We start from the raw sequence: 22,237 nt of genomic DNA on the forward strand, positions 1-22,237 counted from the left end.
AATTCACCTAAGGTCACATAGCAGACCCATCACACTATACCACCTCCCTGTGTTTTTATTTTTATTTATTTATTTATTTTGTGAGGAAGACTAGCCCTGAGCTAACATCCGATGCCAATCCTCCACTTTTTTGCTGAGGAAGATTGGCCCTGGGCTAACATCCGTGCCCATCTTCCTCTACTTTATATGAGACACCGCCACAGCATGGCTTGACAAGCGGTGTGTCTGTGCGCGCCTGGGATCAGAACCCTGGACTGCAGAAGCTGAGCGTGCGCACTTAACCGCTGCGCCACTGGGCCAGCCTCCTCCCTGTGTTTTTATAACTTAAAAAAAAAGGAAGGAGAATAAGATCAAACTAGGGGTAACAGTTCGGGATCGAGGCTTTACACAAAAGATCCTAAGCAAATTTGTCTCTGAGCTCTCTAGATACCAGGGCCAAGAGAAAAAATATGATCAGTTATAAGATCCTTGGTGCTTCAAAGATAAAAGCAAACCATTCATCAGGAGAAACACCTTTCCCAAGTGCTGAGGTTTGAGAGGACTTTCCCATGAGGCACTGTTCAATCAAGTGGTCTACAGCTTCAGTAACATACCTGTATACCCAGATAGCTGATGGCCAGCTACAAATGGAAGTTCAGGAAGAGCAATTCCATAAAGAGCCAAATTTACACAGCCTGGGCATCAGATCTGGTGGTCTGGCTAGACCCATAGCTAAAACCGGATATGTGGCCTAACCCTCCAGCAAACTCATAGAATATTGCAAATTCAGCCTATTAAAGACTGTTAGCAAGAATCAGGAGACAAGAAGTGACATTCATCTTAAATTTCCACCCTCGTGAATTTTTCAGGTAGGCTGGGTAGGTTTTATGCTTCTTTTACAGATGAAGAAACTCAGGCTCAGAGAGCCTAGTTACATGACTAGCAAATATCAGAGCCAGCCCTAAATCTATGACGTAGGCATCCCTTCCTCAGCCATGCTTATCCCACATGCTCCAACAAAAGTTTATGTCCTCATAATCTCTCTGTGGGTGGTGGGCTGCAGTACCTAGGAGGGTGTTGTCCTACACACTGGAGGAGAGCTGGTGAAGAGGGGAGCTGGGCCTAGCCAGTGAGGAGGCACACTTTTCCCCCAGGCCCATTCTAATCCCACTCCACACCCCCCCAACTCCTTGTACCCTAGGCTGGGAAGTAAGGCTAACATTACACAAATGGGGAAACACTTCCACCCCCAAACATAAAAGTGATCTCGCAGCATATATTTGACTTCACTCATTTATTCACTTTTCATTGCAAGCTGGGAATAGGTGGGCCCTCAGGTTGGGGAGTCCTGGGAGCTTTGCTAGAGGGAGGAGAGGATAAAGGGAACATGGGGCCTTATTGCAGGGCAGGCTTCTAAGGGGAAGACGATGCGGAGGAGGAGAGAGGAAACAAGGGTCTAGACCCTTCTTTCATCCCACACCCAGGCTTCCCAAGCCTAAGTAGAAGGGAAGAGTAACAGGACACCCACTCAGCGATGTCCTTGATCCCTTCTCGCCCTTCCCCCACCATCCAGCAATAACGTGAGAGAAATCAAGGAAGTGCAGGAGGTGGGCGACGGGCAGTCTTCATTAAAAAAAAAAAAAAAAAAAAAAGACACAAAAAAACCCCACAGGTGACAGGCGCACTAGCCTGCAGCGCACAGCTCAGATCTCCCTCCTCGCAGGCTGGCGGCGGCGGGCGCAGGGGATGAGAGCCGCGCGTGCGCAGCCGGGCTGGCCGCCGGGCCCTGCAGCGCCCTCAGCTCCGGCCTTTCCTCTTCTTCCCTCGGCCGCGCTCCGCCGCTTTCCGCGCTGGGCTGCTGTCCCCGCTGCCGCTGCTGGCAGGCGGACGCAGCACACTCCTCTGCACGCGGTACTCGGGCTCGCGCACGCGCGGCGCCGCCTGCAGCAGGAACTCGCCCCCGCGGTAGGTGACGCGCACGTCGGTGCGCGGGTACGTGCCGTACACGCGCCGCAGCTCCCGGCGCACGAAGTCCGGCAGCTCCAGGCGCGGGCCCAGCGCGCGTTCCACGCGTCCCCAGCGCAGCTCCGCCTGCAGGCTGCCGCCCTCTGGCCACGGCGCCCAGCTTTCTGCCGCCACCGTCCCCGCCGCCACGGGCGCATGCAGCGACGGCCCCAGGTAGCCGGGCGCGGCATAGGCCTGCGGAAAGACCCACAAGGGCGGCACGGCCCCCAGGGGCGCGCCCGGGCCGTGGAAGCAGTGGTATTCCCGCGGGGCGCCCCACTCGCCCGCGCTCAGGCTCCGGGGCCGGCTGCAGAAGTTGTGGGCCTGGATGGGGGGCAGCAGCAGAGGGGCGGGCAGGTAGGTGTAGGTGAGGGGCTGCAGCGAAGGCCAGACGCCATCTCCGGGAGCCAGGCTGCTGTATGAGTACATGGTCTGAAGCTCAGGCAGCGGGCATTTTTACTGGGGCCGGGGCCTGGGCCTGGGCCTGGTCCACACCTGTGGTGGGGGGGGTGTGTGGATACACTTGGTTCTTACCCAAGGCTCCGGGTCATCCCAGGAGCCCATGCGCGTGCCTAGTGCCTTTGGGGAACGCGTCCTAAGGTGTTCAGCTCCTACCTCATGTCCCAGGGCTGGGCCCGAACCCCAGGCTCCCAGCAGGCAATAAGGACCCCAGGCTTTTTCAAGCTCTCAGCCCTGAAATGCTCTTCCTAGATAGTTGCACACTCACCTGTCTCCTTTAGCCCCGGGGAGCTGGTCCCCAGAATTTGGGGGAGCCAGAGAGGTCCAGAGCGGGGTTCTCCACCACTTTTTAGTTGAACTGCCCTCCATGCTCTGTCTTAGCCACACCTCCCGGTTTCCAGGCAAAGGGAAACACCTGGAGCTGGCCAAGAGCCAGGCAGCCTGTGTCTACACTGGATGAGCCTGCCGGCCCCAAGCTAGACGCTGAGGCCTTTACTCAGAGTTGCCCTCACCACAACTTGCCCAAATTCACACAGCCAGTGATGGTAAGGGCAGAATTCAACCCCATGTAGCCTTATCACCAATCCATGCTTCTTTCAGACTGTCTCACAGTCCTTCTGCTTTAGGATGTTACATTAAGAACTTCTAATTCTTAACTGTGAAGAACATGGTGATATTATTCTCATTTAATAGATAAAGAACCAGAGACTCAGAGATGGTGAGCCACTTTCCCAGGGTCACACAGTCTTAAGTAGCACAGTGGTATTTGAACGCAGTCCAACTGATTCCAAAGCCCAGAAGCTGGAAAGATTGCTTCATCCAGAAAGAGCTCCAGTCCCCTCTTGCTGCAGGTCACAACCCTCCACCTCTCTCTTTCCCAGTGGGGTGGGTGGTAGTTGCTGGATGATTAAAACTGGTACTCTCTCCCAGCTGCTGGGCTGCCTTTGCTGGGGGAGGCCTCCAGTGGTAGGCAGAAAAATGTGTGCCCTCCCACTCCTAAAATGTCTGCGACCTAATCCCTGGGAACCTGTGAATATGTTATGTTACATGGCAAGGGAGAATTAAGGTTACAGATGGTATTAAGATTGTTAATTAGCTGACCTTTTTTTTTCTGGTGAGGAAGATTAGCCCTAAGCTAAGGTCCGATGCCAATCTTCCTCTTTTTGCTGAGGAAGATTGGCCCTGGGCTATCATCCGTGCCCATGTTCTTCTACTTTATATGGGATGCTGCCACAGTATGGCTTGACAAGCAGTGTGTCAGGGTGCACCGGGATCCCAACTTACAAACCCCGGGCCGCCGAAGTGGAGCACACGCACTTAACCCCTATGCCACTGGGCCAGCCCCAATTAGGTGACCTTAAAATAAGATTATTCTGGATTATCTGGGTGGACCCAATATAATTATAAGGGTCTTTAAATGTAGAAGAGGGAGGCAGAAGAGTCAGAGTGATGTAATATGAGAGTCGACCAGCCATTGCTGGCTTTGAAGATGGAAGGGGGTCATGAGCCAAGGAATGGAGGCAGCCTCTGGAAGCTGGAAAAGGCAAGAAAATGGATTCTCCCCTAAAGCCTCCAGAAAGGAACACGGTCCTGCCAACACTGATTTTAATCAATGAGACCCATTTCAGACTCCTGACCTCCAAAACTGTAAGATAATAAATTTGTATTGTTTTAAACCACTAAGTTTTGACAGCACCAATAGGAAATTACTACACCTCTCACTCCTATTTATCACTTTGCCCTTCCTCCAAATCCCAGCACCTGAGGAATGTCCAAGGCTACCTATAGACTGACCTCACCCCAGCCTGGATCTCAATGATGGGCTCTGTGGGACTGGCCCGTTTCTCCACCTGCTCCTGCTCCCCCAGGTGGATCTGGTCACACCTGTGGGGGAGGTGAGGAGAGTGTGAGACCAAGATCAAGTTGGAGCCTAGGATATTGAGAAGCCTGTATTTTTTGTGTGTGTGTGTGAGGAAGATCAGTGCTGAGCTAACATCCGATGTCAATCCTCCTCTTTTTTTTTTCTGAGGAAGATTGGCCCTGAGCTAACATCCGTGCCTATCTTCCTCTATTTTATATGGGATGCTGCCACAGCGTGGCTGGACAAGCGGTGCATCGGTGCGCACCTGGGATCTGAACCTGCAAACCCCAGACCGTCGAAGCTGAGCGCGCGCACTTAACCACTGCGCCACCAGGCTGGCCCCAAGAAGCCTGTATTTTAATATTGGTTCCCACATGCTTGCTGAAGACCTTTGCTGGTCTGGGGAGGAAGTTTTCAGGCAAAATGAGAAAAACAAGGCCTAAGCTGTGAGTCTCTCCACATTCATGCACCCTGATTCCAGTTACAGCCCACCCGCCCTGCTGATTTTTTTAGGTGCCACATCTTATTTACTCTCAGTAAAGCAGTTCTGGAAGAGTTGGTTCTATTCCACCCTTAAGTTGCCAGTGATTTAGGGCTAAACCAATCAGCACTGCCATCCCTCTGGCCATGGTGATTGGTTTGGGGTAGCCATGTGACTCAACTTGGGCCAATGGGAGCCAATCCCAGGACTTTGTTCTCTTGTTGGGTGGAAAGAAGTGCTCTTTTTCCCCAGGACAGAAATTTGAAAGAATGCAGTCTGGGTTGAGAGGTGAAGGCATGACTGAGATGGAGCCACAGGAGAAGTGGAGCCAAGGGACAGAGAGAAATTGAGTCCTGATGACATCATTTGAGTTCTGGACTTTAAAGTTACATGAGCCAATAAATTCCTTTTTTGCTTAATCTAGTTTGAGTGGAGTCATCTGTTGCTTGCATCAACAATACACCCCTGAGTATTTTTCTCCCAGCATTTTATTATGCAAAATTTCCAAATTCAGCAACCTGAGTTGGTCAGAAGCTCACTTGTGGGCGAAGTAGAGAATAGATTGGCGAGAGAGAGAGGCTGGAAGCCAGTCTTAGAGGAAGTTCTCCATTAGCCCAGGAACACTGACAATCAAAACAGGCGCAAGGGAGGGGAAAGAGGTGGGAGCGGATTCGCCTGGACTTGATCCAGTATAACTGCCTGGATGGAGAGGGTAGGATAGAGGTGGATGCACATCCTTTTGGCTTGGCCACCTGGCAATCCTGGTGATAAAAACCATTAGTGTGTGATTGGAAGTTGAAGGAATGGTAGGTTCAAATCGGGCGTTTGGGGAGCTGTCCAGCAAGCAGTTTTATATTCAGGCTGGAGATGGGGGGAGTAGTCATGAAGGGAAAAGTAGCAGGTGAAGTTACCAGAATAGCTGCTACCCTGGCCCGAATCACACTGTGTCATCACGGCTGCCAGTTTGTTGGGTGCCACGCCTTTTGAGGGCAGCAATCTTGTTTTTGAAGTCTCTTTTACCCCATACAGTCTATGGCCTGCCAATTTTGAGTGAATAAATCAAGAGTCTTGAAAATGGAAACCTGGGGGACCCTCCCTCAAGGGCTTTAGAAGGCCCTGGGAAAAAGTGCCCCAGTGAAGGAGACTGAAGAGGAGTTGTTAGGAGGAGAACACGGTGGAACCTAAATCAGAGAGGTCAGAAGCCAAGGGAGGAGAGAATTTCAAGGAGAGAGAGTGCTTGTGTATCTATCTGTCCCATGATCCAGGGACTCGGATACACCTCAAGAAGGCAGGCGATATGACCCCAGTTGCACCCCATGTCCCCTCCCAGTTAGGTCTGTGCTTGGCAGCTGGGAAGGGAAATCAGAGATAATCACAAGGTCTAGCCCTGGTGCTGACATAAAAGGGTAACTGGTTACATTGTCTGTAAAATCAGAGGGCTGAGGGACCTCAGAGTGTAACCACGGGGTATTAAGTGCAACACAGGAGACAAAATCTTTCCTATTAGGTCACATCCAGTTCTGGCCCTTGGCAGCCCTCCCCATTCCCCCATTCCCCAACTGGACACCCAGCAAGGACTAAGTAAAGACTCAGGGTTTTCTCTGAAATAAAGGCACACACTGGCCAGAGATGGAGAGGCAGGAGGACTCCTTTAGTCAATTTACAGAGGCCCTAGTGCGCCAGACTCCATGCTGATTGCTGGGTTTCTTGCCCTCTATTCTCAGAGCCGAGGAAGCACAGAGATGAGGGTGAGGGGTAGGGTTGGGGGAGAAATGGTCACCTTCCTTCTAGTCATGAGAGCTTTCTGGAGCAAGAAGGGTTTCTGCAATTGCTTGAAGTCTAGAAGAGAGATGATGTGTGTGTGCAGCTTGAGGGGACATAGGAGGTAAGAAGAGGGTCTGAAGGGGCAGGATTGGGGAGAAAGGAAATGAGATAGACTGGTGGGAGATGGGTGCTGGGGGTACGGTTCATGGGCTCCTTGGGTGTCCCCAGGAACCGGTTCAACAGACTCTAGCTTCTGGGCTCTTGAGTGGGCGATTTGCTGTGAGTGGGCCGTTTATTAGATTGTCAGGAAGGAGGACGAGAACAATATTCCTGTTGACAACAATCAACAAAGGTGTAAGGGCCAAAAGTTCACAAAACTCTTATGCCCCTGTTTCTTATTTGATGCCCACAAAACTATAAGGCATAAAACAGAGGCTCACAAAAGGAGAGTCCCTTAACCAAAGAAGCAGTGGAGCTAGGGGACTGAGTCCCAGGTCCCCCAGTAGCCCAAGGCTATGCTTGTTGCCCTATCTCCCAGGGGAGGGAAAGAGCAGGTCTGGAGTGTGTCCTATTTGATTGTTTGAAAATCTAACCAGGCTTACAGACCTGTTGGGAGAACACGTGGGACATCCTTAACAGACTAGACTGAGCAAAACAAAACTTCGAGGGCCTGGGCAGGGGCAGGAAGAGGAAAGACTCCTGTTCTGGGAGTCAGGAGAGCTGGGTTCTAGCTGTCTGGACCTCTTGCTCGTTGTGTGAAAGTCACTGAATCTCTCTGAACCTTAGTTTCCTCATCTATAAAATGGGGATAATAGCACCTACCTCCCAGGGATGATGTGAGGACTCAACAAGATAATGCATGTAGAGGGCAGGCCCCGTGGCTTAGCGGTTAAGTGCGCGCGCTCCACTGCTGGTGGCCAGGGTTCAGATCCTGGGCGCACACTGATGCACCGCTTCTCCGGCCATGCTGAGGCCGCGTCCCACATACAGCAACTAGAAGGATGTGCAACTATGACATACAACTATCTACTGGGGCTTTGGGGGGAAAAAATAAATAAAATCTTTAAAAAAAAAAAAAGATAATGCATGTAGAGAGCTTAACACAGTACTGGGCACATAGTAAGAGCTTAGTACTCCTTATATTTTATTATTACTATTACTAATACGACGAGGTTGGGCTGCATGGTTGCTGTTTCAGGGTCTGGCACCTGTGGCCTGAGCCCTGGTGCCCACAGCTCAAGCTGGGCCTGTCCAATCTTGTGGGGCTCACAATGCAGCATCAGCGAGTCCCAGGTTGTGCCACTGCCATCTCCTTATGGGCTCAGCTGTGCATCCAGTCAGACCACAAGGCTTGAAGGAAGGTGCCGAACTCTCTTCATTCTCTGAATTAATGAGGCACGGGAGAGTGGAAGGGGGGCGCTTAGAAAAACCTTGTGGTTTGAACTGAAATGACATTAAGCCTTCGTGGAGGTCAAAGGGAGGGGATGATTCGGTCAGGAATCCAGGCAACTTGCCCGCTTCTTCCTATTACCCACTTTCTCTTTTTGGTCCCTAACGGCAAGCGCCCATGACAAACATGGCGGCGGCAGCCTCGGGTGCCGGCACCTGCCCGGGCGGCGGTCCTGGGAGGCGCGCGGGGCCAATCGCCGGGCGGGGGCGGAGGGAGAGGCTGGGAAGCGGCCGGCGGCGTGCGCGCAGGCGCACCGGCTCGCACCTGGCTCCGGGCAGCCGTGGGATTAGGCATCGCGTGCCAGGATTGCGGTGAGGGGCTGGTCCGCTGCCGGGGCTGAGGGGCAGGAGCGGGCCGGACCGGGGGCCTGTCAGACGCAAAGGACAGACCCGAGGGGGACGGGAATGCTGTCCTCTCTGGGAGTCCTGGGGGCTGTCTGCGGGGGGTCCCTGAGGTGATCAGGTTGTGGGTTGAGAGAGTCTTTGGGTGGGAGAAGCTTGGGCTCAAGGGGCGAGGGTGGAATCCTTGCAGAAGGGCTCCCTGGGGCTGGGGTCGTGGGATGCTTCAGGCCGGGATCCAGTTCATTAAGATATTGGCTCTTAACCCTAGTGGCGTAGTAGAACCACTTGAGGAGCTTTAAAGATTTTATTTATTTATTCCCCCCCCCTCAAAGCCCCAGTAGATAGTTGTATGTCATAGCTGCACATCCTTCTAGCTGCACATCCTTCTAGTTGCTGTATGTGGGATGCAGCCATGAGGCCGGAGAAGCGGTGCATCAGTGCGTGCCGGGATCCGAACCCCCGCTGCCAGCAGCGGAGCTGAGCGCACTTAACCGCTAAGCCACTGGGCAGCCGCTGGAGGAGCTTTAAAAGAACAGGGATGTGTTGGGTCCTACCCCTAGAAATTCTGATTTAATTGGTCAGGGGTGAGGCCTGGGCCTCGGTATAATAATACCAGCAGCTCCTCAAGTGATTTTAATGTGCAGATCGGCTGGAGGACCAACACATGTTTCAGCGCCAGCTACTGAGTAAAGAGCTCCTGGGTTGATCCCAGACTCCTCAGTGGCGTGGGAGGAACGGCTGGTCCTAGGGTGAAGTTGCGGAGCCCCCAGTGCTGTTGTAGTAACCTACCGAGGAGGGAGAGGGAAAAGGTCCCTCCTCCAATAAGGTGAAAGTTCATTTCTTGCCTGAGGAGGAGGATGGGCCCATTAGTATTGGGGATGGAGGGTGGGCTGGACCCTGCTGTAGGGAGGCTGGGCAGGAAGACAAGGCTCTGGGGTGTGAGACAGGAAACAGCACACAATTCAGAGGTCAGCTGCTTGTTGAGAAAAGGACACACCTAATGTTTGTGTAGGAAAGTATACCTTTCAGGTGCATTTGATACCCCTGAGGACAGGCAGGGAGAGGAATTTTCTCCTGCTTCACAGATGTAGGAACAAACTCACATGGCTACTTAGTGATAACTTTCAGACCTGACCCAGGGTTCCCAGCTCCAAATTATGCTTATTAGTAGCCTTTTCCCTCTGTACTAACTGCTTCTCATATAGTCTTTAGTTCTTCTGAAGGGACTTGGAAGCAAACACCCACCCTCCTTCTGATGCCTCCTCACTCTAGGGGGCCGGGTCTGGCATTCTTGGTTTCCTCCACCAAATCCATCAGCCCTGCGCCCACCATAGGTTGGCTTAGAAATCAGAGAGATGCTACTATTTCCACCCCTTCCTAGTTCTTCATCTCCCAGTAACCTGATGAGGTGAAGAGGGGAGAGTTTTTACATGATGCCAGGAGACCCCTTCCAAACAGATCTGATTCTATCACCTCAGCACCCCCAGGGCCCCCATCTCATTGTCTTCAGGATGGAATCTTGTGTGTGGTTTACAAAACCCTTCCTGATCTGCTGTCTTTCTACCTCCCTGCTCTGAGCTCTCTTCCCATACTGTTTCTGTTTTTCTTAGCACAGTGCTGGGCAGTGGTAAAAGGTTAATAAATGTTACTTTTTGTTATTATCACTATTCCTCTTTGTACACCTGTTGCCTTGCTGGACATGTTTTACTCGGCAGGGCACCTCAAGCTTCCCCAGGTTACCTCTCTGTGACTCCCACGGCCAAGCAGAACGCAGTGCTGAGGGGCACAGTGGGATCTGGGGGTGACATTCCTCTTGTGGCTGCTGCTCTTCCCTAGGGCTGGGGATGTCCATATTGGCCTTTTAGGGGCAAATCGACCCAGCAGGTATTAATTGAGCACCTACTGTGGGGTGAAGGAGCCTGCCCCTGCCCTTCTGGAGCTTGGGGGCTGGAGAAGGGTAGGGGGGCATTTGGATGCTGATATAGGAGCCAAGGGACCCGAAAAGGGGCAAGAACACCTGACTAGGTATACTGGGGAAGGCTTGTGCCACTGAACTGGGCCTTGGATCAGCAGGATTTGATAAGATGGTGGTGGAGGGTGGGCATGGTGACGTGAGAAATGCCGAGTTTTTTAGTCAAAAACACCTGTTTTGAATCTTGGCTCCAGTACCTAATAGCTCTGTGATTTGGGGCCAGTTATTTAACCTTCAGAGCCTTGGTTTCTTCATTTATAAAATGAGGACGTAAATAGTAACGTAAATAGTTGTAAAGATTCATGATGATAGATGAAAAAGCCAGGTATGTCCTATATGCGTGAGAAATGGTATGTATAGTCACGCGCCTCATAATGACATTTTGGTCAATGAAGGACTGCGTATAAGATGGTGGTCCCATAAGATTAGTACCATATAGCCCAGGTGTGTAGTAAGCTCTACCATCTAGGTTTGTGTAAGTGCACTCTATGTAGTTCACACAACAACAAAATCACCTAACAACACATTTCTCAGAACGTACCCCTCTGCTTAAGTGACGCGTGACTGTAGTTACATCTAGAGTATTTTAGGTGGAAGAAACAGCATGAGCAAAGGTGTGGAGGTGGCATTTAAAAAAGAACTCAAGGGATGGCGGGATATACCAGGCAGCGAGAAGCATCAGCGTTGGGTCCTGGAAAGACAACTTCAATCATGGATTTGGCAGAAGGAGACACTGACTAAAACCCTTTAAAGATCATGACACCAGACTTCAGAGACATGAAAAGGAATAATAATAATAGCTACTGTTTATTGGAAGTCTTCTATGTGCCAAGTACTATGCTTGGTGCTTTATATACCTTTTGTATTTTAACCTCACAGCAATCTGAGAGGTTGGTATTATCATCCCCACATTATAGATGAGGAGACTGAGGCCCAGGGAGAGGGAGTGGCTGGCTCAAGGCCACGCAACTGGGACCATACCAGCAGTGGGGAGCGATAGGCTGTGCTGGCCTCCAGCAGGCTCTCCTGTAAGGTACCAGGTGGGGGTGGAGCTGGTTGCAGGTTACAGGATATCTCACCCAGATTATACAACTAGGCTGGTGTGGGCTCCAAGCTCTTCCTCCCCGGAAGAGGCAGGGCTGTTCTCTGCTGAGGCAGATTGAGGGTGGAGAGGGCTAGTAGGAGAAGGTGTTTCCTGATAGAGAAGCAGAATCTGGAAGAGAAACCGCTGGAGTGACCCTGCACACTCCTCCCCCAGCTCCCTTTCCAGGGCAGAGGCCTACCTGGACAGGTTGCTTTGCCTCCAGCTCTGGTCTGTATTGGGGGTTGGTCTCTGGCACTCCCGAACATCGTATGTGTTCCTGCTCCTTGCAGGCCCTCCTCTTCTGACTTTCCCTTTTGTGCCCTGTCATTTCTCTTGAACTCCCTTACCACAAGCAGGGGTATGATTACCAGGATATTCTCCTGCTCTTACCTTAATCTGTTATAAGTGAGCCCAAGAAAAAGGCAGTTTCTGAGCATCTTCCATGTGATGGGCACAGTGCTCTGGGCTTCCTGGACATTAGTTTAATCCTTCCTGCACTTCTATAAAGATAGGCATTATTACCCCCATTTTACAGGTGAGGAAACTGAAGCTCAGACGCATTAAGGGACTTGCCTGAGGTTACATTTGTAGTAGAAAGTGCAGTTGGGATTTAAACCCAGGCCCTTCTGATGGCAAAAGTTGTACCCTTTCCATCTCACCACTCTTTGAGGTTTTCTTCTACCGTTGCCCTAGCGTAGGTGCAGGGAGCCGGCTGGTGGAGGCTGAGGACTTTGCCTGCAGGGTTCACCTTCTCCAGCAACCAGGGCAGGTCACTGGACATCTGGGTAGGGGCAGGGGACGGATGGGGAGGTGGGGCTTCACTTCCTTGGCCAAAGGCTTTGGAGATGAGGTAGGGGAGTTCTGAAAGGCCCTGGGGAATCAGAGAAAGTGACGAGTTAAGGACAGTAACAGAGGTTGGTATTATCATCCCCACACACAATTATGTTGTGTACATAATTAATCCCCGCCCCATCCCTGTGTGGTGGATATGGAAGGCCTGAGAGGTCAATAGTAATAATCTTTAAAGTGCTCATTGCACTTACCATGCTAAGAGCTTTAAAGTATCTTCTCATTGACTGCTAACAGTAGCCTTAGGAAGATTGGCCCCATACTGCAGATCAAAAAATAGACATAGAGAGGTTAAGCAAATTGCTCCAGGTCACACAGGTAGTAAATGGTAGAGTCAGGACTTCAGGGGACCTCCAGTGTGTCTTCTTTCCTCTATGTTACTTAGAAAGTGCCGAGGAAGCTTTAGGGTAATGGATATGTTCATGGTCTCAATTGTGGTGATGGTTTCCCAGGTGCATACATATGTTAAAACTGATGAGACTGTACAATTTGAATATGTGCAGATTATTGTATGTCAATTATACCTCAATAAAGCTGTGAAAAACAAAGAGAAGCATTTCCCACCCAGTGTTCCTTCAGGGGCTCAAGGGCCCCAGGGAGAGGCCACCTGGCCATCCTCCTGCTTTGGGACAATGTAGGATCACTGTGGCCCGGGGAGTATTCTCACAGACTTTAACAGCTGGTTTCAGGTAGTTTTGTCCACTTCTTCTCTCATTCCCCCACCACTAGGCATAGACTGGCACAAGGTTGGCAGAGGGGTGGGGGTGGGGCTGCATAGATATCTCTTGAGTGATTGCTACTCAGCTTCCAATGAGCCTGAGACAGACCCCAGTGAAATTCTCTCCTTATTCTCCCCTCAGAGCCTCTTTCTCTACCAGCCGGTCCCTTCTACAGCAAGAGTGGTCAAGTCCAGCCCATTCTCCCTGAGAGGGAGATAGAAGGCGAAGACCTAGGCCCTGCCCTTGAAAACCCCCCAGTCAGGTTGGAGTGGGGGCAGGCAGGAGCATCTGCTGTGCAGGGGCAGGAGGCATCAGTGAGCGCCCAAGGAGTGGGAGAAGGTCTCCTAAATACAGTGCTGGCTCCTGAAGGATGAGTGAGATGGAGATGAGGAGATGGGGAAGGTGCTTCTGGTGGGAGGCACCAGCAAGAATAAAGGCCTGGCCAGAGGAGAGGGTGGCTGAAAATCCAAGGGAGGCTGGGCTAGACAGGCTGGGAGAGGCCAGATTGCAGAGGCCCTCGAAGGCTGGGCAGGGAGGGGGAGCCATGGGACAAGGACAGGTCCTGTGGATCATTACTCTTGGACTGGGGCTGAAGTCAGCTCTCCAGGGCCTGACCCTGATGGGAAACAGGAGTTTTGGCTTTGTGTGTGAGTGTGTGGCACAGACATGTAGATGAGGCCCATAGGCAGGCGTGGGCCACAAAGACTCGCAGAGGCACAGCCCCTGAAGGTGTGTATAAGTTTCCTAGGGCTGCTGTAACAAGTTACCACAAACCAGGTGGCTTAAAACTGCCAATTATTCTCTCATAGTTCTGGAGGGTAGAAGTCCAAAATCAAGACGTCAGCAGGGTCATGCTCCCTCTGGAGGCTCTAGGGAAGAATGCTTCCTTGCCTCTTAGCTTCTAGTGGTTGCCTGCAATCCTTGGCGTTCCTTGGCTTGTAGCTGCATCACTCCAGTTTCTGCCCCGTCTTCACATGGCTGTCTTCTCTCCTCTCTGTGTATGTCTGTCTCTGTTCAGATTTCCTTCTCCTTATAAGGATACCAGTCATTGGATTAGGGCCCATCCTAATTCAGTATGACCTCATCTTAACTTGGGTACATCTGCAAAGATCCTACTTCCAAATAAGGTCACACTTATAGGTACTAGCGGTTAGGACTTGCACATACTTTTTTGGGGACACAGTTCAACTCACAACAGGGAGTTTGAGAGAAGGAAGCCCCCATAGCTTCCCTCTGCGGGGAGGACAAGCACACATGGGATTATTTTTCTGCAAAGAGAACAGCAGCTTTGAGTCTAAAAAAAGAGACAGATAGACTTAATGCCTCACTGCTCAGAGTGTGGTCATGGACCAGCAACATTGGCATCACCTGGGAGCCTGTTAGAAATGCAGAATCTCAGATTACTCCCCAGACCTACTGAGTCAAAATCTACATTTTGACAAAGTCCCCAGGTGACTTGAAAGCATATTATGGTTTGAGAAGCGCTGCTCTAATAAAAATCTGACTTTTTATTTCCTTCCCCACCCGTGGTCAGTCTAGCCTACCAGTCTGTGCATGAGTCTGCCTGGTTGGAAGCCAGGCACCCTTGCTGGCCTTCGTTCTCTCTTTTCATGTAACGTGTTCTTGAGTTTCTCTCCCATATGTGGAGGTCACCCAAGTGCTTGCCCTTTCTGGAGAGCATCAGGCTTGTTGAGCCAATCCCTTTGTTGCGTGCTTGGGCTGTGTCCAAATTTTTGCTGTTTATAAATGTTGCTGCCACAAAATCTCTCTACACGTTCCTTTGGGGTTAGTTCCTTCAGGTGGAATTTCCAGAATCAAAGTGTGTGAACAGTTGTGGACTCTGATCACATATTATCATTCTTATAAACTTCTGGAACCTGACATCATAGCAGCTTTCTCCATTTCACCCAGCAGTTCACAGGAACCTGATTAGAGCCAGACAGGCCGGGGTTTAGTCTGATACTCTTGCTGTATGACATTGGGCAAATTACTTAACATCTCTGAGCTTGAGGTTGCTCTCCTATAACATTGTAATAGTGCTATAAACTTTGTAGGGATTTTATAAAGATAATAATCACACCACCAACATCCATTTATTGAGCGCTTTCCATGAGTTACCTCATTTAATCCTTACGTTCCTCTGCAGAGAAGCCTTGATCCTCCCTTTTTCCGTTTACAGAAGAGGAAACTGAGGCTTGAGTTAAGTGGCTTGCCTGAGGTTATACCGTAGGTACATCGTGTGCCCAACCTCAGGGTTGTCACGTCTGGACCGTTAAGGTCAGATAGTGTGGATAAAAGAAGATACTGAGCACACCGCCCAGCAGACGACCTGGCTCAGCACTTGTTGGATGCCTACCTTCTCTTCCCACGCCTTTATCAGCTTCCTTGGGTTACTCCCGGGTAGTGGTATCTAGCCCAGCATTGTTTCAGCTCTATGTCATTAATGATTCCCCAGCTTTGTTTTACGCACAAACTTTCTCCCAGTGGAAATGAGTTTTTAAATGACTCAGAGATCTGGGGTTAGGAGCAGAGCTGGCTTTGATCCCTGCAGCTAACTGGCTTTTTCTTCCCCAGGGACAAGGATGGCCAGACTGCTTGTGGCCATGAGCGCTCCTCGGTGCTCCTGGGGCTGAGGTTGGGCTGGCAGCCATGGGGCTGGGCAGGCCCCAGGCCTGGTTGTTGGGCCTGCCCACAGCCGTGGTCTATGGCTCCCTGGCCCTCTTCATCTCTGTCCTGCACAACGTGTTCCTTCTTTACTACGTGGACACCTTTCTCTCAGTGTACAAGATCAACAAAGCTGCCTTCTGGGTTGGAGAGGTAGGCCAGTGCTGGGGTGGCCAGCCCAGGGGAGCTGGACAGATGGCAGTGCTGGATCCCGCCCTGTCGGGAGCATGGAGCAGGCCAGGTTGCCTGCAGAGACTCAGCAAGAAAAGCTGGAGCTGGAAGCTTTGATGACTCCTCCTCAATGGGGATTACACCAGCTCTCCTGGCCACTGTCCTGTGAGCCAGGCACTGTTCCATGTATTCACATATATAATATAGTATATTCACATATATTAATTTATCAGCTGGTTGCATTTACCAGTTGGGCCCTGGAAGGGTGGGACTTTGATGGGGGCAGTGACTGGTAGAGTGGGTTTTAGCAGAGGGACTGACCTGAGCAAAGGTTTGCAGGCAAGAAAGCTGGAGTCATCTTTGAGGGGTGGCGAGCAGGCTGGAGTAGGGAAAGGCCTGGAAAGGACACCTGCCCTGTCTCCCCTCTGCCTACAGACGGTGTTTCTTCTCTGGAACAGCCTCAACGACCCCCTCTTCGGCTGGCTGAGTGACCGTCAGTTCCTCAGCTCCCAGCCTCGGTTTGTGTGCCCTGGGGATGGCTCATAACTGGTCCTGTCCCACCTGACCCCACCCCAGTGCTGGAGGACCCCTGCCTGTGTTTGGGGTGGGGAAAGAAAGGGAGACTATTTTCAGGTATTATCTAGGCTTCCTCCCTTCCCCAGGGTCAGGGCAGGCTCTGTCCAGGATGGAGAAGTAGCCTTGACTAACTGTTGCTTTGCTACCCCAGCCTGGCTCGTTGGGCCCTCAGGACTGGGTGCTGTGCTGCTTCTGGCAGATTCCTTTAACCCATCACTGCCCCTAACACTGAGAAATGGGTATCCCCCCACCCTTTGGCCATCAACCCTGGCAGGCTGGCAAGGGAGCAGAGAGTGTAGCCACTGGTGACTTATGCTTCCTAAATTGGAGGCTGAGGATTTGGGGCTCAGTGGCACCACCCTGTGTGAGTCCCACTATCTGGGCCTCTGTCCCCACTCTGGGGCAGGGGGAGCTGGGGCCTGCCAAGGCTGCAAGGGCGTCTCCCAATAGCCCTCCTCTCCCTGGCAGGTCTGGCACCGGGCTCTCCTCGAGAGCCGTGGTGCTGGCACGGGTGCACGCACTGGGCTGGCATGGGCCGCTGCTGGCACTCTCATTTCTGGCATTCTGGGTGCCCTGGGCCCCAGCAGGCCTGCAGTTCTTGCTGTGCCTGTGCCTCTATGATGGCTTCCTGACGCTCGTGGACCTGCACCATCACGCATTGCTGGCTGACCTGGCCCTCTCAGCCCACGACCGCACCCACCTCAACTTCTACTGCTCCCTCTTCAGTGCGGCTGGCTCCCTTTCTGTCTTTGCCTCCTATGCCTTCTGGAACAAAGAGGACTTCTCTTCCTTCCGTGCCTTCTGCGTGGCCCTGGCCGCTGGCTCTGGGCTGGGCTTTGTGGGGGCCACACGGCTGCTGAGGCAGCGGGTTGAGGCGGCTGGCAGGGAGCCAGGGTGCCCAGCCCTGGCTGTGGATGGCGGGTGAGTGGCCAGCCCCAGCTCTCCAGGATCCCACTAGTACTCTACTGAGTGTGATTTCAACGCTGGGTTCCCTGGCTGATGGGTGGCTGCCCCAGGGTGGGGGGTGGCCATGGCCCAGCTCTAGGCCCTTCTTGACTCCCCTCTGCCCCATAGCCTGTGTGGAGAGGAGCTGCTCGTAGGCGGTGAAGAGGCAGGCAACATCACCTTAGGCCAGTACCTCTGGCAGCTGGCACACCACCGGAACTTCCTGTGGTTCGTGGGCATGGACCTGGTGCAGGTATGGGAGCAGTCCCCTCACCCCCCACTCCCACCTGGGATGGCTAGGGTATGTCTCACTCAAGGGAACAGGCTCCTTGAAAGCTGAGAAGTCAGTTCTGGGCCTTGAGTGAGGCCTGCTGGGTGATTTGATGGCAGGAACACAGGTTGGGTCGTTAGAAGACCTGGATTCTAGCACCGTCTGAGCTCCTAACTCTCTGTGTGATCTTAGGCAGGTCTCAGTCTCTCCGGGCAGCTGCGTCTTCATCAGCAAAGTGAGGATATAAGAAAGAGGTGCCCCTTTGGGGACTCTGTGACAATCTTTTTAAAACAGCAAGTGCCACACCTAAAACACATGTAGTATGTAAGCTAGCCAAATTTAGAAATAGATTGTTTTTATGTCATTAAGCTTGGTTTACTAAGGTGTTTTCAATAAAAATAAAAAACTTTTACTTGTTCTAATGACAATTTTATCATTCCTTCTAACTTTTAGCAAAATTAGATAAGCAATAGGAATTTGGTTTTAGGCTTTCTGGCACATTCCATGTTGAGGGACATGGGGATAAAGGCTGCTCTTGCTCCTGCTGCTTCCCCGTTGGCTTGCACCCTGTTCTTGGCACGCCCTTTCCCGGCAGCCTCCTCACTGCCCCTGTTGGGTTGCAGGTCTTTCACTGCCACTTCAACAGCAACTTCTTCCCCCTCTTCCTGGAGCATCTGTTGTCAGACCACATCTCCCTCTCCACGGGCTCCTTCCTGTTGGGTGAGTACTGGAAGGACAGAGGCTTGCACCCCAGAACCCCTAGCCCAGCTGCAGGCACAGCCATGTCTCCAGCTGGGGCCTGGGTGGCAGAGGGCACAATCTGCTGTGGGGGTGCACCTCCAGCCCCCAGCTCTGTTTTCTGGAGGAAGAATGGGGAGACTCTTGTGGGTGTTAGGGGGTAGGGCTGCTCTTATGGTGATCCTCTTGGCGATGGTGCCACCCGGAGGTGATGTGCTGGAGTGGCTGGTTAACAGTGAAGATTACAGTCTGACAGGCCCGAGTGTGTGTCTTGACTGCTTATTCACTGTATGGCCTTGGGTGTTTTTATTTAATCTCTTTGGGCCTCCATTTCTCATCTGTAAAGTAGGGATAATAATAGTACTTACCTTAAAGGGTTATGAGGATTGAATAAAAAGATATGAAATTCTTAGCACAGAGCCTGGCATGTTGTTAGTGTTCAATCAATGCAAACTCTGATTCTGATTGTTAAAATGCAGATAATTGTGGAAGCTGTGTCGGTGTCCCCTGACAAGGCTGCACCCCTTCTCCCCAGGCATCTCGTATGTCGCTCCCCATCTCAACAACCTCTACTTCCTGCCCCTGTGCCGGCGCTGGGGGGCCTACGCCGTGGTGCGGGGGCTCTTCCTGCTCAAGCTGAGCCTGAGCCTGCTCATGCTGTTGGCTGGCCCCGATCGCCCTGGCCTGCTCTGCCTCTTCATTGCCAGGTAGGCCCTGCCCTCTCTCACCCTCACACCTCTGTCCCACCCCTTCATTCTTGCCCGCTCTCTCTCTGCTCACAGCAACCGTGTCTTCACTGAGGGCACCTGTAAGCTGTTGACCTTGGTGGTCACTGACCTGGTGGACGAGGACCTGGTGCTGAACCACCGCAAGCAGGCAGCCTCAGCGCTTCTCTTTGGCATGGTGGCCCTGGTGACCAAGCCAGGCCAGACCTTCGCCCCACTTCTGGGCACCTGGCTGCTGTGCTTCTACACAGGTGAGGGCACAGGGGCTGGCATGGGGCTCTCAAGGCTCAGGGGGCACGGCTTACGTGGCGCACCAGCTGATAAGCCTGGGCTCTAGGTCCAGTGAAAGAGAGTGAATGGCAATCGGCCGACAGAGGCTGGGCCTGGGCTGCTCCAGGCTGCCACCCCTTCTTTGCCTCTCCCCACGAGGATAGAGGAACTGGGTCTCAGGTTCTTTGGTTCTTTCAATAGTTCCTTTGTTCATTCAACAAATATGTCTAGAATATCTTCCCTGCCAGGTGCTGCTCTAGGTGCCTCTAGGGAGGTAACAATGAATAAGACAGACAAGGTCTTTGCCATCATGGAGCTCAAATTCTAGTCGGGGGAGGGGCAGGGTTGGCAATAAACAGCCAAACAAGAAAATAGTAGATAGTGGTAAGTGCCATGGAAAAAATAGACCGTGTGACTGAGAAGCTACTTAGTGTGGTCTGGGAAGGTCTCTCCAAGGAGGTGACACCAGGATGTGAACTGAATGGCAAGGATTTGGTCTAGAAAGATCTCAGTGAATCCTAGACAAAGGGAGAGGCAAGTGCAAAGGCCTGAGGTATCAGGAGTGGTTAGGAGAGGAGGCCTCTGTAGATCAGGGCAGGGTTTGGATTTTTCTCTGTGCAAAGAGAAGCTATTGGGAGGGTTTTACACAGGGGAGTGACATAGTCTGATTTACATTTTTTAAAGTTTGCTCTGACTGCCCTATGGAGACTGGATTGCAGGGAGGCTGTAGCAGAGGCAGTGGAGGCTTGGAGCAGGTGGTACCAAGGGTTAGGAAGAAGTGTTTGGGTTTGGGTGTATTTTGAAGTTGGGGGGAGGTGAAGGATTGGCTGTTGGGAAGGGTGAAGTTGACTGAGGAATCTAGGAAGACTTTGAGGTCTTGGGTGGATGGTGGTGCCATTCACCAAGAAGGAAGAACAGGGAGAAGCAAGTTTGGGGGAGGAATGAAGAGGTGTGGTTTGGACATGTACATTGATGTTTGAGATGTGGCTCTGTGGACTTGGGAGGAGACCAGGGCTGACCCTATTCTTCGTGCTCTCACCCTAGGTCATGATCTCTTCCAGCAGCCCCCACTGACCCCTGTGGGGAGTGCCCAGCCCTGGCCAGAGCCCCCGGCCCCACCTCCGGCACAGGCCCCGACGCTCCGCCAGGGCTGCTTCTACCTGCTGGTGCTGGTGCCCATCACCTGTGCTCTGCTGCAGCTGTTCACCTGGTCTCAGTTCACGCTGCATGGGAGACGCCTGCGCATGGTCAAAGCCCAGCGCCAGAACCTGTCACAGGCTCAGACCCTGGATGTTAAGACGGTGTGAGAGGTGTGGCAAGGCCACCCTGCTGAGGACACTGCCTGCAGCCCTGGGCAGGAGCCGCTTTTGCCAGCCCAGCGTCCTGCTCCTCTGCCTTGTTGGTGTGCTGCCTGGATGACAGATGGCAGAGTGGGAGCTCCTGGGACTGAGCCAGGAGCGTCACTGAGGTCTAAGTTCCTGCTTGGCTGTCTGGCCCAGCTTGGGCAAGGGCTGGGCCGTATGTGCTCAGGAACCTGCTTCTTCCTATGGGGCAGGAAGAAGAGGCCCAAGAAGGGGTGGGGCTGCCCTGTGGTCACATGGGGTAGCTGTGGGGTGTGGAGGCTTATCCCACTACATGGCTGGGGCTGGCCCTCTGTGGGTTCAGGAACCATTTCCACCTAGTCAGGGGAAGCTGACTATAAGTCCCGCCCACCCCCTTCTGCCACCCTTACAGTGGTTTCTCTCAGAGTTCTCTGCTTCAGTTGTGCCTGAAGTAGCATGCCCCACTGCTGCAGGGCTCCCCCACCCCGACCTGGTTGATTAAAGTCAGTCATTTCTATTCCCATTCCTGAGGTCTGTGCTGTGTGTGGAAGTGGTGGGTTGGTGGTGGCCTGGGGAACAGGATTCTTCACTTAATAGGAAAAGCACCCTGAGAGCATTTTTCCAAAGATGAGTGGGGGCCACCCGCATGAGATTCACTGAGGTAGCAGGGAGCGCATGCAGACCTGTAGCTGTGTGGACGTTTGGTAGCAAAAACCTGGGCCGCAGCCCCAGTGCATTTCCCATGTACCACCACTGAATGTGGTGGGCAAGGAAGAGCAGCCGCTTCCAGGCCAGAGGTCCTCAACCTTGGAGTCACTGGGGAGCTTTCAAAATGGCTGATGTCTGAGTCCTGTTCCCCAAGATTCTGATTTCTTAGGTCTGGGGTACGGCCTTGGCACTGGGGTTTTGGAAAGCTCTGTGGGGACTTTACCCTGCAGCTGGGACTGAGAACTTCTGCTCTAGGATGCGTTTCTCAGCCTTGGCACTGAGACATTTGGAGCCAGATGGTTCTTTGTTGTGGGTATTTAGCAGCATCCCTGGCCTCTGCCTACTGGATGCCAGTAGCATCTCCCCCCAAGTTGTGACAATCAAACATCTCCAGACATTGCCAAATGTGTCCTGGCAGGCAAAATTGACCTTGTTTGGGAACCACTGCTCTAGGCCAGTGGTTTTTTTGGGGTCTGCATAATGGCTAAAAATGTAGGCTCTAGGGCTATATTGCCTGGGTTCAAATTCTAGCTAATAAAGGGCAGAGCTTTGGGAAATGACATAATCTTTCTGTGGCTCTATTTCCTTATCTGTAAAGTGGATAATAAAAACACACTTCATAGGGTTGTTGGGAGGCTCAAATAGGTTAACATTTGTAAAGTGCCTGGCAATCCACCCCCCCATATGGGTTTAAAATGGAGAACTGACTAATCACAATATCGGAACTACGTTTTAATAAGCTCTCAAGCTTCTTAGCCACATGGAAGTTTTAAGAGCCTCTAACTTCAGGGATGTCAAGAGTGGCTCCCCTCATTTGGGGTGGAATCTCACCCATGGGCTTGAGTGTGTGCACAGGCCTGGGACCCTCAGTACCTGAACCTGGG

At 52.2% G+C, this 22,237-nt stretch overlaps 2 protein-coding genes across 3 annotated transcripts; one reads left to right on the forward strand and one right to left on the reverse strand.

Annotated features, from left to right (window-relative positions):
• Window positions 1-1,651: 1,651 nt before the first annotated feature.
• Window positions 1,652-2,774, reverse strand: C6H10orf95 (chromosome 6 C10orf95 homolog). Its single transcript, XM_058543880.1, has 2 exons — window positions 2,711-2,774; window positions 1,652-2,478 (listed from the first exon to the last, which is right to left on the reverse strand). Exon 2 carries the CDS (start codon window positions 2,410-2,412, stop codon window positions 1,777-1,779), a length of 636 nt encoding a protein of 211 aa, XP_058399863.1. The 5' UTR covers window positions 2,413-2,478; window positions 2,711-2,774; the 3' UTR covers window positions 1,652-1,776.
• On the forward strand, window positions 2,060-21,133 carry MFSD13A (major facilitator superfamily domain containing 13A). Of its 2 annotated transcripts, none has more exons than XM_058543879.1 (9): window positions 2,060-2,157; window positions 15,538-15,780; window positions 16,234-16,316; window positions 16,843-17,295; window positions 17,449-17,572; window positions 18,214-18,310; window positions 18,864-19,035; window positions 19,111-19,304; window positions 20,368-21,133. In XM_058543879.1, the coding sequence occupies exons 2-9, from the start codon at window positions 15,613-15,615 to the stop codon at window positions 20,628-20,630; spliced, it is 1,554 nt and encodes a 517-aa protein (XP_058399862.1). In that variant the 5' UTR covers window positions 2,060-2,157; window positions 15,538-15,612; the 3' UTR covers window positions 20,631-21,133. The 2 variants fall into 2 exon arrangements, with proteins under 2 accessions (XP_058399862.1, XP_058399861.1); XM_058543878.1 differs by lacking the exon at window positions 2,060-2,157 and adding an exon at window positions 8,256-8,309.
• The last annotated feature ends 1,104 nt before the right edge of the window (window positions 21,134-22,237 follow it).

Source organism: Diceros bicornis, chromosome 6, assembly GCF_020826845.1.
Source record: "Diceros bicornis minor isolate mBicDic1 chromosome 6, mDicBic1.mat.cur, whole genome shotgun sequence".
Lineage (NCBI taxonomy): Eukaryota > Metazoa > Chordata > Mammalia > Perissodactyla > Rhinocerotidae > Diceros > Diceros bicornis.